The sequence below is a fragment of the Schistocerca nitens genome, chromosome 4 (assembly GCF_023898315.1).
Source record: "Schistocerca nitens isolate TAMUIC-IGC-003100 chromosome 4, iqSchNite1.1, whole genome shotgun sequence".
NCBI lineage: Eukaryota > Metazoa > Arthropoda > Insecta > Orthoptera > Acrididae > Schistocerca > Schistocerca nitens.
The window spans coordinates 790,620,551-790,637,516 of record NC_064617.1 but is presented as its reverse complement, the minus strand read 5'-3'; the positions used below and the strand labels follow the sequence as shown (position 1 = coordinate 790,637,516).

General features: G+C 42.3%; 1 protein-coding gene and 2 non-coding genes across 3 annotated transcripts; 1 reads left to right on the top strand and 2 right to left on the bottom strand.

Moving 5' to 3' along the window:
* Nucleotides 1-7,581: 7,581 nt before the first annotated feature.
* Nucleotides 7,582-8,364, bottom strand: LOC126252573 (uncharacterized). Its single transcript, XM_049953473.1, has one exon. It carries the CDS (start codon nucleotides 8,362-8,364, stop codon nucleotides 7,582-7,584), a length of 783 nt encoding a protein of 260 aa, XP_049809430.1.
* Nucleotides 8,365-11,584: 3,220 nt separating this feature from the next.
* Trnat-ugu (transfer RNA threonine (anticodon UGU)) lies at nucleotides 11,585-11,659 on the bottom strand. The gene has a single exon. It is a non-coding gene; the product is annotated as a tRNA-Thr (tRNA).
* Nucleotides 11,660-11,820: 161 nt separating this feature from the next.
* Trnat-ugu (transfer RNA threonine (anticodon UGU)) lies at nucleotides 11,821-11,895 on the top strand. The gene has a single exon. It is a non-coding gene; the product is annotated as a tRNA-Thr (tRNA).
* The last annotated feature ends 5,071 nt before the right edge of the window (nucleotides 11,896-16,966 follow it).

Genomic DNA, 16,966 nt, shown 5'->3' with positions numbered 1-16,966 from the left:
CCCACAATGGTAACGACACTGCTAGCCAACTGGAAAATGATTTAAATCCAAATAGAGGTGTTTTACAGGATATGCTTCCTGCAACCACCCTAGAAGGAAAACAAAGACAGAGGATGAGATGGTCAGATGAAGTTAATAGACACCTCATGTTCTGTTATTACCAAGCAACAAACCTAGGAACCAACACAACTGGATACAGATCACAAGTATACACAACATTTATTACCAGATACCCAGAATTAAAATTTTTAACAGAACAACGACTAGCTGATCAGATCCGTGTAATAATCAAAAATAACAGGATACCCCAGTCAGAATTAGAAAACATCAAACAAGAAGTACAACAAATACTGGAACAAAATAATGTGCAATCAGAAGAAGAAGAAAATACAGTAATGGACTCAAACATCCCAGAGCAAACAAACAAAGAACAACACGCACCAATTAAACAATCAGAGGAAAACGAAATCTTAAGACAGCCACCAGAACAAGCACAAATAGAACACGAAGTGACACAGATGCTAGATATAGAAGAAAAATTTCAGCTAACATATATAGAATACAAAGACACAAATACAGACATTAGACCATTCTTGCATAGACCACCAAATAACCCACAAGTCGAAACAACAATAAAAACTATCAACACAATCATACACAACAAAATAAATGAAAACACAACTATGGAAGAGTTACAACTACTGGTTTATATAGGAGCACTCACTACACTAAATATACACACTAGACAGAGATCAGAACCAACCAACACACAGAAGAAACCCACAAAACCAGCATGGCAACACAGGCTACAGATCAGAATAGAAAAACTGAGAAAAGACATCAGACAGCTAACACAATTTATAAGAAATGAAATCTCGGAAAAAAAACGAAAAAGGTTAGGTAAAATCTCACAACAAGAAGCGACAGAGCAATTAGACGAAAAGAAGCAGAAATTACAAGCATTAGCCAAACGACTCAGAAGATACAAAAAAAGTGAAAATAGAAGGAAACAAAACCAAACATTCAACACAAACCAAAAGAAATTTTACCAGACAATAGATAACACACACATTAAAATAAACAATCCACCAAACATAACAGACATGGAACACTTCTGGAGCAGCATATGGTCTAACCCGGTACAACATAACAGGCATGCACGGTGGATACAAGCAGAAACAGACACATACAAGATGATACCACAAATGCCTGAAGTGATAATTTTGCAACATGAAGTCACCCAAGCAATTAATTCTACTCACAATTGGAAAGCCGCTGGAAATGATAAAATAGCAAATTTCTGGTTAAAGAAGTTCACCTCAACACATTCACATCTAACTAAATTATTTAACAGTTACATTGCAGACCCATACACATTCCCTGATACACTTACACATGGAATAACTTATCTGAAACCTAAAGATCAAGCAGACACAGCGAACCCAGCTAAATATCGCCCCATAACATGCCTACCAACAATATACAAAATATTAACTTCAATCATCAAACAGAAATTAATGACACATACAACACAGAACAAAATTATAAATGAAGAACAAAAAGGCTGTTGCAAAGGAGCACGAGGATGTAAAGAGCAACTGATAATAGATGCAGAGGTGACATATCAAGCTAAAACTAAACAAAGGTCTCTACACTACGCATACATTGATTACCAAAAAGCTTTTGATAGTGTACCCCACTCATGGTTACTACAAATATTGGAAATATACAAAGTAGATCCTAAATTGATACAGTTCCTAAACATAGTAATGAAAAATTGGAAAACCACACTTAATATCCAAACAAATTCAAATAATATCACATCACAGCCAATACAGATTAAGCGTGGAATATACCAAGGAGACTCATTAAGTCCTTTCTGGTTCTGCCTTGCTCTGAACCCACTATCCAACATGCTAAATAATACAAATTATGGATACAATATTACTGGAACATACCCACACAAAATCACACATTTGCTATACATGGATGATCTAAAACTACTGGCAGCAACAAATCAACAACTCAACCAATTACTAAAGATAACAGAAGTATTCAGCAATGATATAAATATGGCTTTTGGAACAGACAAATGTAAGAAAAATAGCATAGTCAAGGGAAAACACACTAAACAAGAAGATTACATATTGGATAACCACAGCGACTGCATAGAAGCGATGGAAAAAACGGATGCCTATAAATATCTAGGATACAGACAAAAAATAGGAATAGATAATACAAATATTAAAGAAGAACTAAAAGAAATATATAGACAAAGACTAACAAAAATACTGAAAACAGAATTGACGGCAAGAAACAAGACCAAAGCTATAAATACTTATGCCATACCAATATTGACCTACTCATTTGGAGTAGTGAAATGGAGTAACACAGACCTAGAAGCACTCAATACACTTACACGATCACAATGCCATAAATATAGAATACATCACATACATTCAGCAACAGAAAGATTCACATTAAGCAGAAAGGAAGGAGGAAGGGGATTTATCGATATAAGAAACCTACATTATGGACAGGTAGACAATTTAAGAAAATTCTTTATAGAACGAGCAGAAACTAGCAAAATACACAAAGCAATCACTCATATAAATACATCGGCTACACCACTACAATTTCATAACCACCTCTACAACCCTTTAGACCACATAACATCAACAGATACGAAGAAAGTAAATTGGAAAAAGAAAACACTTCATGGCAAGCACCCGTATCATCTAACACAGCCACACATCGATCAAGACGCATCCAACACATGGCTAAGAAAAGGCAATATATACAGTGAGACAGAAGGATTCATGATTGCAATACAGGATCAAACAATAAACACCAGGTATTACAGCAAGCATATTATTAAAGATCCCAATACCACAACAGATAAATGCAGACTTTGTAAACAACAAATAGAAACAGTAGATCACATCACAAGCGGATGTACAATACTAGCAAATACAGAATACCCCAGAAGACATGACAATGTCGCAAAAATAATACATCAACAGCTTGCCTTACAACATAAACTTTTAAAACAACAAGTTCCTACATACAAGTATGCACCACAAAATGTACTGGAGAATGATGAATACAAATTATACTGGAACAGAACCATTATAACAGATAAAACAACGCCACATAACAAACCTGACATCATACTCACCAATAAAAAGAAGAAATTAACACAACTAATCGAAATATCCATACCCAATACAACAAATATACAAAAGAAAACAGGAGAAAAAATTGAAAAATACATCCAGCTGGCTGAGGAAGTCAAAGACATGTGGCATCAGGATAAAGTTGACATCATACCAATTATAGTATCAACTACAGGAGTCATACCACACAATATCCACCAGTACATCAATGCAATACAGCTACATCCAAACACATATATACAACTACAGAAATCCGTAATTATTGATACATGTTCAATTACCTGAAAGTTCCTAAATGCAATATAACACATACCGTACAGTTAATAGGAAGTGACGCTTGATCAAGGTCCGCGTCACTTTCCATTCTCAACCAGACTTAACGTCTGAGAAAGTAAAGAAATAATAATAATCCCGTGGGGCGGTAGGGGAAACCCTCCCCCATATGGGTGATACAGAGGAAATCAAATACTTGGGGTGAACCAAATACTAACACAATCCTCAACGACTACTCAATCCGTTGAACTCAAAATCCATGCACGTCTGAGCTCGGCTGAAAATATTTGCTTCTAAAGGCTTCAACACCCTCTGGTCCTGTCCGGTCTTGGAATCACCCAGGCCAAACCAATGAAACACAAGCAAACATGAACTGTGCAAACTGTCGACAGGCTACAGTTGGAATTTCGGATTCTGGGGAGGCCAGGTTAGCAAGGCAGAGAATATTGAAGATCTCTTGTAAATTTCCCTACAAGCAGAAAACACGCATTTGAAAACTACTACACGCCGCGCGGGATTAGCCGAGCGGTCTCAGTCGCAGCAGTCATGGACTGTTCGGCTGATCCCGGCGGAGGTTCGAGTCCTCCCTCGGGCATGGGTGTTTGTGTGTGTGTGTCCTTAGGATAATTTAGGTTATGTAGTGTGTAAGCTTATGGACTGATGACCTTAGCAGTTTTTGTCCCATAAGATTTCACACACATAAGACCTTTTTTTTATAACAAAATATCGATACATTGATCCAAATAACGAAAACTAAATAATCTAACATTATAAATCGACCGACAAAAAATTCTCATCATTGCTTTTCAAGAACCACGACTAACTGACGATTAAACCTTGCATTACGGAAACCATTGCATCTTCAAGAGCAAAATGCAACAAAAGGTAGCGAAAGGCGTACCAATCTTGGCCATGGCATTTCTCGAACACAGATCTATCATCAGTTCTGTCGAAGAAATCACACCCATCAACAATCGACTTATGACTATGCTCATTCAGAGCCCCAGTAAAAAATATACACTCATCAATGCACATGGCCCCACCAACATCGAAAATAAGAAAAACACCAAAAATGTCGAAAAATTCTGGGATACACTCGAAAATACTACGAGCAAAATTCACCAAGATGACGTGAATATACTAAAGGGAGACTTCAACTCTCTATTTGGGACAGAAAAAACCTGTAGAAAAATCATTGGTACAAATTCAACACACCGAAACGCTTAGACCAACGGCACACGTCTGATTGGTATTTGCCAACAATTCAACCACAAAAGGATGTCTTCCCACTTTAGGAAAATACCATTTCTCAGGTAACATGCTTGGCTACCAGGTGCAAGCTGCTGTCGTTCGCCTTTCTAGACTCGCTGAAAGCCAGATTTTTTATTCTTTTGTAGTAGAGCTACAAGCAGGCAGATACAAACTCAATAAGGGAATCGTAAGACGGCATTGGAGCAAAATTCGTCTTGCTACTTTCAGTAACCCTTACTGTCAGAGCGAAAACCTTACGGTACTGCCAATTTCATAATGCCACTTTTGTTTTCTGCCGACATATTTTTTGTTGTTGTGAATACAAAATTTTATCCATGAAATGCCACATTTTCATAATACTTGCGAATGATACAGGAAATGAAGTAAATACAGATCTTTTCGAAGTCAAAAGTCGGTAATATCCTACTAATTCGTGTTAAAATAGGATCAATCGTCTTACAGACACTTAATGCTTCGCTACAGTTTGGAACCGCGCGACCACTACGGTTGCAGGTTCGAATCCTGCGTCGGGCATGGATGTGTGTGATGTCTTTAGATTAGTTAGGTTTAACTAGTTCTAGGAGACTGATGATCTCAGAAGGTAAGTCCCATAGTGCTCAGATACCTTTGAACCATTTTTGAACTTAATGCTTTATTAAGATAGACTGCCGTGGTGATATCTCTGTAGTAAGCTGAATTTAATTTGTATTAGTAAAGTGAATATTTTATTTGCATTTTACATTAGTTTACTAAACGCAACAGTAATCATCAAAGTGAAATTAATCAGCAGCGAATTTTCTTTCACGATATCTACAACAATCTGACAATGCAACAGTTGTTTACAAATTCTACACCCGTAGAAACCTACTTGATTTATCGATGTCATTAAACCATAGTAGTTTTAAGAGTATTCGTCTAGAAATGAATTGCCTTGACGGTTGATCGATCAAGAGCGGGAAAGGTAATATTTTACGAATATATGACAAGAGGGACAAGTGCTTGAGAGAGGACTTCCCTATCAATGCAAGTGTCTGAGAGACGACTTTCCTATCAATCTCCTGGATAGTTTTGTTTCTCAAATCAACAGTGTGAGTTATCATGCAGTAGCACAGGTGATGTAGTTTTGTTGCTCGACTTTCTTACACTCCGACCGAAAGGTGTCCCAGTTGTTGACAACAAATTCTAGCTGTGTTGCACACACCCCTTGGGGCAGAATTCGTAGTCCAAACCACACTTAAGGAGCTATCAAAACTACACTTTACTCTAGTCTACGTCTTTTGGTGGGGCTCAGTCTTTTATTTCTTCTTAGGAAGTTAACGACAAAGGCATCATAACACGTCACCAGTAACAGTACTGCATAGGAATGCTCAATGAGCGACCGGATGGCGTTCAATAATAGTCACTCCGTTGATTTTTGTTGTTTCGAATTACAGCATGCAGTACTCCTACACCAGACTTCTGAACTTTGCCTGTTGAATGTAAATGTCGCATGATGGTTAAATGGTAATCTGTCACATATATCAGTATTCGAGACTTCCTTAATGTGGAAAATCATTCATGCCAGAACGATCTTTGTTGAAACAAGAATATCTTTTACTGGCGTATTTTTCCCAAAAGCACTCGCTCCACGCACAGTTCAAATCTTTCTAGCTGCCTCCTCTACATTCACCCCTCTGTTATACCAAAAGTAAACGTTGTGTTGCAGATGTTACACCTTTTTCCACTTGCGATTCAATTTTACAATGCTTAATTTTCCAAGTATGCAAAATCCAATGCTTAACTGCAAGATGATAACTAGAACTTCAAATTCGAAAATGACAATTGATACACACACTGACAGCGTGGCGCCGCCTTCACATGGGCGGCGCCGGATTTTAGGCGGCGGGTGGCGTCTGGCCGGTGGCCAGTAGCCGCTGCAGCGCGACGAAACGCTCGAGCGTAAGCTGTTATGATAGCGACGCAGCCACGAGCTGTCCTGCGGGATTGTTTCTGGAATACTTGTTATTGCGGGTGGGTAGAATGTTAAGCGAATTGTCTTCGATGTTCAATCAGACTCTTAACTTTAGACCAAAATGTGGTAAAAAAAAAAAACAGTTGGACGCGAACATGCGACTCTTAAGTTTAGAATGCACGACGGTTACCGCAAGACCACGGGCTCACTCCATCCATATCAACTCGGAAGTAGAAAACACTTCCTCCTAACACTTCCCCATCTTACAGTGTTGCCAGATTGTGCAGATGGCCGGACTTAAGAGTTATCAGGGGCAGTCAGTTTTATTGGCCACCTTAAGTGAACGAATTGGACTTAGTCTCTGTGGCGGCCGGCCGGCGGTCAGTTTTTATCTCTAAGACTGTACATCCAGGAATCCAAAATTGTTTCAGTGCATATACAGAACACTGCCCAGTGTCCACCTCATCACCATCATCCTTTGCAGTAATAAGGCTTTAAATTGCGTTCTTGTGATTACTTCTAGGAGTGCATGACAGTGTGAGAAGGCAGTTATGTGCCTCAGGGATGGTCCAGATCCTGTATATGGGATTGAGGTTCTTTTCTACTCAGGTGGCTGCCTTGGAAGAAAAGGTAGGTGTGCATCCTACCCTGTACCCAATCTTCATGATATGGTCATAGATAATCCAAAACTATTGCAGAGGTGGTAGGACTCTTGTCTTGGAGGCTGGTGCTATCGCTATTTACACACCTCCTGCCGGCTGCTGCACAGTTGTTGCTACACACTAGTGAAATCAAGGACACAGTAAAACTTCTGCTCACACACCTTTATTCTCACACGTCCATTTTACAGTTACCGTTGAAATATATCCGCTGCAGAGGGCAGCACAATGTACAGACTTAACAGAACACCAACAGATGGCATAGGAGTCTTCATTCCCCGACATCCTCCCCACCCTGGTCCATCTCGAGGGGGATGACCAGCTGGACCGGTCGACAGATCTTCATACCATCTGGCTGGCGGAGGATGATGCACCGTATTTTACTGTCTCTGCCATGCCGCACTTCTTCTACCACAGTCCTCTTCCACAAGTGCCGTTGTTTGCTGTCTTCTTGGAGCAGAACAACCTCTCCAATTCTCGGTTTCCTCTGCGAAGGGTACCCCTTCACCTCATGATATTGTCTTAGCAGCAGGAGGTATTCTGTCTTCCACCTGCGCCAGATGTTGTCATTGACCTTTTGTCTGAGTCGGAACTCCTTGGCAAGGTCCTTTCTAGTTGGTGGCTCTGGCCCACATGGAATTGTTACTAATTTCCCACCATTTAGAAAGTGGGCTGGCGTCAATGCAGTGTCGCTCTCTCCTTGAGTGATGGGTCGTGAGTTTATTGCGGCTTCTATGCTGATCAAGGTGGTGTTTAAGCTCTCTTCATCCACCTGGGAGCGACCAAGAACTTTCCTCAGGCAGCGCTTGACTGAGCCTATCATGTGTTCCCACCAGCCTCCCCACCAAGCCGCACGTGGTGGTATGAATTTCCAAGTGATTCCATGATGGGCACAGTAGAGCTGTACGTCAGTATGCTGCATGGTTTTGAAAAGCTCTGCCAGTTCTGAGTTGGCTGCACGGAATGTTGTAGCATTGTCTGAGTAGACAGTGACTGGTAGGCTCCTACGTCCTGCAAAGCGTTGCACGGCCATCAAAAATCTGTCAGTGGACATGTCAGTTGCAAGTTCAATATGAATGGCCCGTGTTGTTGCACATGTGAATACGACCATGTAGGACTCTTTTGTTTGATGTCCAGATTTGACATACAATGGTCCGGCAAAATCGATGCCTGTTACTGCAAATGGTCTTGAACGCTGAACTCTGTCCAGTGGTAGTGGGGCCTCCATCTCTTCATACCGGCGACTATGTATTATCTTGCATGGTAGGCAAGAGTGAAGAACTCTCCGAACAGCTTGTCGTCCTCGCAGAATCCAAAATTCTTCTCGCAGTTCCCCTAACACAATCCGCACGCCGAGATGATGCAGTCTTACATGTGTGTGTCTGATGAGAAGCTCAGTGAAATGGTGACGTCCATCCAATATAACTGGATGCTTCTCTGAGTGTGACAGTGCAGCACGTTGCAGCCTACCACCAAGACGAAGGATGCCATCCGATATAAAGGGATTGTATCGAGCAATCTTTGATTCCTTGGGCAATTGTTCTCCCTTACGCAATGCAGACAGTTCACTAGTGAATAGTTTCTCTTGAACTCTTCTGATCCAGTAGGTGCGGGCATTTTGTAATTCCAAAGCACTAAAACTGCCGGAAATTCTATTTTTGTTTCTTGTTGTGCTGATAAATCGAAATACAAAGGCAGTTACATGCAGTACTCGCCAATATGAACTAAACCTTGCAATGCCCAGTAGTGGTTCAGTGATGCTGATTAGAGTGACATTTGCTCTCGTTTTGGCTTCTGGCATTGATGGAGGTGGGGATAAGATTTCCAGTGGCCAGAACTGCTTGTCTTCTGAAAGCCATGGTAGACCACCCCACCAGATATCAAGAGTGGCTCGCAGATTTGCTTCTAGTCCCCGCGTGAGATGATCTGCAGGATTTTGGCTTCCCGGACAATGCCTCCATTGGCTGGGTGTGGTGTATGTCAATATCTCTGTCACACGATTACAGATAAATGTTTTCCATTTGTTTGGATCACTCCGTACCCATTCCAAAGTGACTGTTGAGTCGCTCCACAAGGTAGCTCTGTTGGCATCAAACCCTGTTTCCTGGCAAAAGTAATGAAGGAGTCGTGATCCGACCAATGCAGCAAGTAACTCCAACCTGGGTAGAGTTACCTTCTTGATAGGAGCCAGTCTGTTCTTGCTACAGACAAGGTGCACAGTGTATCCAGTTTCAGTAGATGTCCTTATATACAAAACAGCGCCGTAGGCTCTTTCAGATGCATCACAGAATACATGCACCTCCGCAGAGCCACCTGTGCCCAGCGTCCCTATCCATCTAGGAATGTGTAGTGATGACAAGTGATGAAGCTTTGAGACCCATGAGTGCCAATGACATGCAAGATCTGTGGGCAAAACGTCCTCCCACGTAAGACCCCTCAGCCATGTGTCTTGGAAAATTATCTTTGAAACGTGCCCAACAGGAGTGTACACACCCAGGGGGTCATAAAACTGAGCAGCTGCTCGAAGAACATTTCTCTCGGTAGCCAGTTTGTCCATTAGATTTTCAGCTATCTTCTCGTAGTCACTGCAGATAGAGTCATCTTCTGTGTTCCAATTAATTCCTAACACTTGGGTTGTGGTCTTTGTTTCAAGACCTTTGACATCCCACATTGCCTTCAGATCATTCGAATTAGTCGCCCATTTGGACAATGGAAAATCTGCTGGAAAAGTTCTGTCAGTTCATGGTAAACAGTTGCAGCGGTGTCGCTGTCTCTAACACTCGGTACGAAATCGTCCATGAACACTGACTTGTTTACAAGTCCTGAAGATAGTGTATATTTTTCACTATTTAGTGCTGCCAGCTCCCTTATGGCAGCTGACAACAGAAATGGGCTTGGTGCAAGTACAAATGGCAAACGTTTGAAGCGATATGTAATCACGTCATTTGTGATCATGTAGGCACCACTTTCAGCTTGCTCAACACGATACCAAAGGAACCTCGTGAGGTCTCTTCTTCTTTCAACGTTAACTGCAGGAAAGCTTGGTCCACATCACACACTAATCCTACTGGAAGTGTGCGGAATCGTAGTAAGATTGCTAGAACATCCGGAAGTAAATTTGGTCCCTTTTCGAGGGCATCATTCAGCGATAGAGACTCTGGCTCATGTGAGGATGCATCGAAGACTATTCTGTACTTCACACTTCCACTGATGCATTTCTTCACAATGTGGTGTGGCAGGTAGAATGTTTTTCCAGCAGTACAGTCCTCAGGTGCTACCTCTACCTGGTTCTTCTCAATATATTTCGACATGGTCTCGTGGTAAATGACCTTCAGATCTTCATTCCCTCGCAGCTTGTTTTGTAAGGAGCGAAGACGCGCTTCAGCAGTTGTGCGGTTGCAGGAGAGAGGCATATCCTTCTTTCGAGGCAGAGATACAACTCTGCGGCCATATTCCACACAGTATGATTCTCGGAATTCCTGATAAATAGGGTGGTCCATGGGTTTTAATGCTCGCTCTTGATGTCCTGTTATCCCGATTGTCTCCAGGTCCCAAAATCGGCGCACTGACTCATCAGATATATCACTGCAGCTGCCCTGAATAAAGTTGACAGTTGCTCTGTTGACGGTGGTGCTAGATCTGTTTCCACTGAGAACATATCCAAAGATTGTTGGGAGAAGAACCAATGATGGTGATACCTTGATTGGTTGTTCCAAAGTCACGATTCTCCAGTAATAATCAGCTCCAATCAGGATCTCAATAGGTAGATCTTCAGTGTCTCCTTTAGGATCTGCGAGTGGTGTACCACCCCTCAAGGCCATATCTCCTACATCTTGTGGCACTGTTGGTTGCTGTGAAAAATTATTTGTGCTTTCAAAGGCTGTTACTGATATGTGGGAATTGGTGGAGCACCCATTCATATTAAACTGCACCTTCTTCCGTGAGAGTGATGAACTGTAACTGGATTCGAAAGTAGTTATCTCGAGAGTAGTGCTTCCAATGACACTTAGTTGGAGAGATTCGATCAGTGAATGGTGAATGAAACTCGATTGACTCCCTGTGTCCAGGATGGCACGTGTCTGTTTGCTCTTACCAGTGGGTCCTGTGATACTCACACGAGCAGTCTGCAGGTATGTGAAGTTAGAAGTCATAGTTTCAATTTTATTTACTGTTGTGGTATGGCTATTACAGATAGAAATGAAATTATAATTAAATAGACACCCTAGCTGCAAGCAGGCGTTGATACACTTCATTGGGGACATGTTGAAAATGTGTGCCCCGACCGGGACTCGAACCCGGGATCTCCTGCTTACATGGCAGACGCTCTATCCATCTGAGCCACCGCGGGCACAGAGGATAGTGCGTCTGCAGGGAGTTATCCCTTGCACGCTCCCCGTGAGATCCACATTCCCAACATGTCCACAACACTACATTCGCAGTGCGCCTAATAGATGTTTGTCTCACGGGGAGCGTGCAAGGGATAACTCCCTGCAGACGCACTATCCTCTGTGCCCGCGGTGGCTCAGATGGATAGAGCGTCTGCCATGTAAGCAGGAGATCCCGGGTTCGAGTCCCGGTCGGGGCACACATTTTCAACATGTCCCCAATGAAGTGTATCAACGCCTGCTTGCAGCTAGGGTGTCTATTTAATTATCATTTCATTTCTAGCAAAGCTGCATGGTCATTGACAGTAATTGTTCTTTCGGGAACAGATACTACCGTCATATATAGTTAAAAATATGGGTTCCCGGCCTTTGATCTTCTTGTGCGAACGCACACGCTATGCCCGAACTCGCACGGGACTTGGTAGATTAATCTGCCACGAGTACTGAGTATGATGGGCAAACATCTATTAGGCGCACTACGAATGTAGTGTTGTGGACATGTTGGGAATGTGGATCTCACGGGGAGCGTGCAAGGGATAACTCCCTGCAGACGCACTATCCTCTGTGCCCGCGGTGGCTCAGATGGATAGAGCGTCTACCATGTAAGCAGGAGATCCCGGGTTCGAGTCCCGGTCGGGGTACACAGTTTCAACATGTCCCCAATGAAGTGTATCAACGCCTGCTTGCAGCTAGGGTGTCTATTTAATTATCATTTCATTTCTAGCAAAGCTGCATGGTCATTGACGGTAATTGTTCTTTCGGGAACAGATACTACCGTCATATATAGTTACAGATAGAAATGTGATGCTCCCCCTTACATTTCGCACAGGACGCCTTTCCCCGTTTGAAACACTGATTTCTGTTGTGGCCACGTCTCAGGCATAGAAAGCAACGGTTCATTGTCTTGAGGGCGTCGATTCTTGCCTGCAACCTTGCAATCTTTTGGCAGTCTTGGCCCCAGTGCCCTCTTTCGCCGCAATACACACAGAAGGGCTCTGAATTCCGTATTCTTCTTGTCCCTCTTCGTTTTAACATTTACATGGAAGGCAGATGAAGTTGGTATGTAATTTTCGTGTGGTACAATATCTCCACGAATTTTGCGTGTGTTGATAGCTCCTTCCACCTCTTCATTTGAGAACTCCATAAGGTGGGTGAGGTTCCCTTCTTCAATCTTTTGCCTTCGGGCATGAACAAGCCAATTTTTGCAAATTTCTTCAGGAAAGGCTCGAAGAAGTTTGGGTGCAAGCACTCTCCCATAAGAGTCCACATTTTCTCCTAGTGCTCGTAGTGCTTGGATGCGCTTATGGCACTCAATGTAGGTGGAATTGAGAGCCTCTGGACTGCCTGAAGTCGAAGTGTTAAGATTCTCCAAGAAATCCAGGTGACTTTGGATAATTCTGTTCCTATCCCCATATTTGGATTTCAAAATTTGCTTAGTTTGCTCATATGTATCAGCTGTAACAGCAATGCCATCGACCAAGTCCTTAAGTTCCCCACCAAGGTAACCACGGAGGAATACATGCTTGTTCATTGTTGACACCATCGGATTCTCGTCTATGGAAGCTGTGAATTGCTCCCAAAATCGAGGCCAAGCTTCTATATCCCCTGAGAGTGCGTGCAGTTTGATAGTAGGCAATTTTATGTCCATACAGGCGTGTTGTTGAGCCGCTGACGTCACGTTTCTGTCCCCTGAGCGCGCTCCTCCTAGAAGGCCTTTCGCCTTTCGGAGGGCGCGTTTGCATTTATCAGTATATTCCTCACAAGCTTCTGTGTCGGCTTCGTATTCAGAGTCATCCAGCAAGTCCTGTATTGTATCGTTGAGTCGGGTCAACTCTTCTAATGTTTCTTGTAGGCGTTCCTGGAAGTGTTCTACTTCTTCTGCAGCTGTAGAACCATCGAAGGCGTTTATTTGGCTGACGAAACGCGTCGCATTCGATCGCAAGGTCGTCCGCTTCCGTCGCAGCCTCCCCAAGTTCATAGCTACTGCTTCTGCCATGGTGAGTTGGTGGTTTTGCCTTCTGTCGCGAGAGTGCGTTCAAGGACAAGACACCCCGTCAGTTGGATGCTATCGCTAAGGGATGGCGCTGTCCTGGAGTGTGAACCGTTAGCAGCCCCCTAGTTGTAGTGATGTTTGTAGTTCTCAAGAGATGGCGCGACCGTGCAGTTTTCAACTTCCGCGACCTTTAGTAGTGGTCGCTGTTGCTAACAGATGGCGCTGCAGTCTACCAATACTTTAGCAAGTCCCCTTTGTGCCTTGCAAATAATACACCAACTGCCCTCTATTGCTCTGCCACCAACAAACATCACATACAAATCAATCGCCCCGCAGTGTCCTTTGCTACAGTTTCAGAGCAATGCCGCAACTTATCTGTGTGAGCTGAACGTGGCGTGACGTGACCGGATTTTGAGATTGAAGTCGCTCAAAACCTTCTCCGCCGGCGTCGAGTCCTCTTTAATGTGTAGTAGCACTCTATCTCTTCATGTTCTCCCGGGTTTCGGCACCAAAATGTTGCTACACACTAGTGAAATCAAGGACACAGTAAAACTTCTGCTCACACACCTTTATTCTCACACGTCCATTTTACAGTTACCGTTGAAATATATCCGCTGCAGAGGGCAGCACAATGTACAGACTTAACAGAACACCAACAGATGGCATAGGAGTCTTCATTCCCCGACAACAGTGGTGAGGCTCACGTGACATGTCCGCATGTATGGGGAGAACGAAGTATATATGTTATGCACAATTACTCCCTCAACACAGGAGTGGGGCTGAATATTTAACGACCATGTGCTGAAACACCACGTAACTAATTTTTTCGCAATGGTTGGTCTCCTCTCCTTGCACTGTCTGCTTTGATGTGTCCTGCAATAATTATTATCTAACAGGGCACATGACACCAACTTCGTCTGGTAAAATTCAGTATATTCTGTTAAACACACAAACAGGGTTGGGCTGCACTGTTCACATAGTTGGTATGTGCATTCCAACCACATAATCCGTTGTGATGTAATAAGGTTATTGTTGTAATAACATATCCAGTTCAAGTATGTGCAGCCCAGAACACATGAAATTCACTGTTCAAAAGGTGCTTTACAACTCGATCAAAGTCATAGTTCTTCCAATCAGAACTAAACGATTTGTTCATTACACGGGTGAGTGCGTGACGAAATCACAACACATGTTTCAAAAGATCAGTGTGTGATATCCAAAACGAGAAAGTACCTACGCTTGTGATATTGAATAAGTCCAAACATGCATGTTTCTTTCACTTGGAACCTGTAATTAATTCACTTGGAACCTGTAATTAATGCATCTTGCATTAATTAATGCATCTTGCATTAAAGTCAATCTAATCCATGTTAGCTTCCTGTAACCATCTTGATGCAGTTGACTGTCAATAATGACACAAGAACAAAAATCTTTCCTTTCAGATAAACATTAATATATAGCCATGAACACTGGTACGAAATGTAAAATGTGCATGGCAAACATTTTTAATTACATCACATTGTCTTGAGAAATATGTGCTGCAGTCATGGCATCGACACTTCACGATGCCAGTGTCCCACGGTCACTAAGCTATGACACCCCTATTATGCTCTGATCTCCCCAAAGAGGAGACCATCGATAGGTGAGCAATACAAACAACTATATGCTTACACTTGCCAGGCTCTCAGTCAGTTGCAGAATGCTGGCTCATTCATCCACCATACAACCTTAGTAGATGCTCGCAGCTTCAGTGCTCACAACATTCAACACCAGTGCCAATGTTAAAATAAATAACAATAACAGGACACACAGCTCCAAGTTGTTTATAAGAGAACAGGAACAGCACTCCTAAATTGCTTAAAAAACTTCTTGTACACATGCAGCCAAGGGAGGGAGAAGGTGGGTGTAGGCTATGGGAGGGATGAACTGAGGAAACAGGTGGGGGTAGGAAATGGGGTAACTTAGAGATGGTGACCTTGAAGAGTGACATTGAGGTGTGACCTTGACAGGTAGAGATGACTTTGAGCTGTGTTGAAAATCCTTAGATACACTATCACAACCAGTGTATGTTTGGAAGCTAGTTGTTTCCCATTTTCTAGCGAAAGTCTGTGCTATGACATTCGACATATGCCAGATTCTTTGTCAGGATGATCACTGATGTTCTGGAAGTTGAAACTTCTGCAACAGCAGTTCCTATTAAACCTACACCCCTCTGTGTTGTACACTTACTAGTCCTTGGTGTACTGTAAAAATTGATATAAAGGATTTTAAAATAGTATGTCGTGTAGATGCTATTTAAATAAGCTAAATATTGAAACAAAAGGATACAAAAACGATTAGTTTTTTCACAGGAGGCCAATCGTAAAATGTTACAAACTTCTCAGAAGACACTGTTACAAATGACCAAACCATTCCACACTAAGGTTAAAACGAAATAGTTCCAGTCATACAAAAAATATATATTAACTCCTATGTGAAACGAAAGTACAATAACTAACACACAGTTTCATGTATTAGTTAAAATAAATTCCTTTACGTGGAAATTAGTAGAAAATGTATTTTAAAAATTATTTTCACTCCCACATTAAATACAGATTTTACTCTCACAGAAGAAATTCACGTTTTCGTCTACCTACTTTGTCCACATACTTACTGAAGACAACTGAAGCTTACCGCCATTTCTGAGAAATTCTACCAACGACATTTGCTGGTAAATTTTAAATGCTACAACTGATTCTGGTTACTTTTGACCCCAGGCCGCATTAAGTCATGGCTGTAAAGTGTTGTATGAAATCAGTGAGGTAAGATGGATAAACGTATAGATGTGACAGAACAGCAGAGAGAAACTATGGTGCATATAAGTGTCCGTGATCACATCTTGAATGAATCTGAACGACTTGTTGATGTATCATCAAGCATTGTCCATCGTGTCTACTAGAAATCATGTAGCACTCAAACCATGTAACAGAGTGTAAAAAGCAGGCCGCCCTAAGCGATCCTAAACGACAAGTAACGGAGAAAAGGGTCACTTCTTGTCAATGACAGTCTGTTTCAAATTCGACAAGAATTGCTGCTGTCAACGAATACAGATCCATTTCAACCAGTTTGTGAGCGAACACGGCGAGGGACCTAGCAAAAGGCCATTGGCGACAGCGGTACATAAAGGCAGACGTTTTGACTGGACCGGACCACACAGAACTTGGGCGGTAGCTGACTGGAGATATTTAATGTAGTCTGACACATCGCGATTCTGAATCTTGTGAAGTGATGCAAGGCGT

Bases quoted from the DNA above. Each gene is read 5' to 3' on its own strand.
- LOC126252573 (XM_049953473.1), bottom strand. From the start codon at position 8,364: ATGTCCACTGACAGATTTTTGATGGCCGTGCAACGCTTTGCAGGACGT.